This window comes from Poecilia latipinna, unplaced genomic scaffold, assembly GCF_001443285.1.
Source record: "Poecilia latipinna isolate Pla-1442-1.1 unplaced genomic scaffold, P_latipinna-1.0 Scaffold2313, whole genome shotgun sequence".
Classification (NCBI taxonomy): Eukaryota; Metazoa; Chordata; class Actinopteri; order Cyprinodontiformes; family Poeciliidae; genus Poecilia; species Poecilia latipinna.
The window spans coordinates 1-2,181 of record NW_015114929.1 but is presented as its reverse complement, the minus strand read 5'-3'; the positions used below and the strand labels follow the sequence as shown (position 1 = coordinate 2,181).

The following is a 2,181-nucleotide window of genomic DNA, read 5'->3' as shown; positions in this document are numbered from 1 at the left end:
GGCAGAGAGCTTAAGTTTTTTTTTTTTTTTTTTTTCAATGCACTACAATAAAATATCAGACCAGACCTCTCCATGTTCTGTATGTTGTTATCATTAATTAAGGGCCTTTAAGTATAAGTGATTCATTAGTTTTTATCCATCACTGGCATTAATTATTTTACAGAAAATCACATTGACTGAGGACGGAAGAATATTTTGGAAGGAGAAAATGTGTGTGTTTTTTTATTATTTTTATTTTCTCCCTCCTTCTTTTTTGTCCGTTAAGGAGTCGTGAAAGGAGCACAGGATGCGAGTTGGAGTTTGTTTAAAGTGTGCTCTAATGACGCGCATTAATCTTACCTTGTAGGTTGGGTGCCATGGATCCCTCGGGGAAAATCCCGTCCTTCATATACACCAGGAGCTCCTCCCCTGCTTCAATATCCCGAACAGCTTTATAATAAATCTAAGGAGAGGAGGGGGGGGGGAATAAGGGGAAAAAACAGAGGGAGACTTTAAGTTGAAATAAATGAAAACTACATTTCTGATTTTTTTTTCCTTTTCCTTTACCTGTTCCAATTTGCATATCAGCAAGGTTAGACATCCCATTGAGGCAATTGTTTAATTTTAATCTTACTCGTTAGAAGAATAAAATGGAATAAATCGACTAAGCCGTTTTACTCCTGAAAACATTCTAGATTTTATGAAAAAAAAATTAACATATGATAAAAGGTAACTTTATTATCTGAAAACAAATAAATAGTAACAAAAAAGTCGGCACTCATATTCACGCTTTTATAGATAAAAAGTGAAAAACAAAACATATTAGCCACAGATGTCAAGCTGAGAAAAGAGTGAGAGCACGTTACGTTAATATCTACATATTAAATGCTGATTAAATTAATTGATCGAATTTCTTGTCGACATACTCATTGTTATTACGCTAAAAGCATAAAAAAGAAGATGAAGAACGTCACAGACAAAGGCCGTTCTGATCCGAGGCCTTATTTCTTAGATCTAGCAGGTGAAATAGTCTCACAGACGAAATGAAAATTTCACAAAAATTACAATAATAACGAAAAATAATCATTCATGTGATATTATAAAAAGCAAAACAAATATACTGCTTTTAAATAACACCGTATCCAACCACACATACTGATTACAATGATTTTGACCACATGGGGGCGCTCTGCACCAAGTGAAACTGCAGCGCAGCAAGGCAGCCGAATACTCCCCTTCATACACACACACACGCACGCGCGCACCTACAGACACACACACACACACACACACACACACACACACACACAACACAAAGCCTATATAGGTAACAGAGGCTGGACAACTCAACTCTCAAATTTTAGTTCGTTTAACATAGAAAACAAAGAGAAGAAAATTATTAATTAATTTATTATTATTATTATTATTAGTTTTCTTTCTTTCTTCTATTTTTTTAACAACATTTAGATAACACACACACACACGCACACACATAATCTCTGCGGGAGCCTCGCGACGCGGTTTTCGGCCTGACCTTTCTTTTCTCCGTGAGACGAAAGAGTTGAGAAAGTTGCGCGGCGCTGCGGAGAGCCTCCAGCTGCAGTAGCACTTCAGTCCCGGAGGAGTTGGCGACACAACCCATAGTAAGTTTACCGCAGAGGGAGAGTGAGAGAGCGAGAGAGGGAGAGGGAAAGGGGAGACAGAGCGGGACGCTGCTGCGGCTAGGGCCGGGGACAGCAGGTCGCGGGTCGGCCGGCGGCGCTGAGTTCGCTCGGTGTTGATTCCCTCCGGCTGGGTGGGTGAAGCCTCGACGCTCCTCTGCTGGGTTACTCGCTAATCTAGTCACCGAGCGCGTCTTTGATGATGATGATGATGATGATGAGTCTCTCTCTCTCTCTTTCTCTTTTACTCTCTCTCTGTTTCAGACTCCCTCCTCTCTCTCTCTCATTAGTGATTCCCCATTGCCCCTTGGTGCTCTCTCGGTTACCCGTCGGCCACTCCTCCTCGTCTTATCTCCAGCCAAAAGGATTGAGGGATCTGCGGCGCAGACCCCTCCCCGCATCTTCCAACTCAGTGGCCGCGTCGGCCGCCTGATAAATCTGTTACTGATGTAAATAATGGATAAAGAAGCCCGGCCAGACTTAAACTCACTCTATCAGGCATTCACACCAATAACACACACACTCACACACACACACACGC

The 2,181-nt window shown here is 41.7% G+C and overlaps 1 protein-coding gene across 8 annotated transcripts in view; it reads right to left on the bottom strand.

Annotated features, from left to right (window-relative positions):
• prdm16 (PR domain containing 16) overlaps positions 1 to 2,175 on the bottom strand; it is a 33,446-nt gene extending 31,271 nt beyond the window's left edge. For all 8 annotated transcript variants that reach the window (XM_015018724.1, XM_015018725.1, XM_015018727.1 and 5 more), the window contains exons 1-2: positions 1,514 to 2,175; positions 340 to 442 (exon numbers count right to left, since the gene is read on the bottom strand). In XM_015018724.1, coding sequence (XP_014874210.1) covers positions 340 to 442; positions 1,514 to 1,621 — 211 coding nt within the window. In that variant the 5' untranslated portion in view covers positions 1,622 to 2,175. The remainder of the gene's footprint in view (positions 1 to 339; positions 443 to 1,513) is intronic.
• Between the last annotated feature and the right edge of the window lie 6 nt (positions 2,176 to 2,181).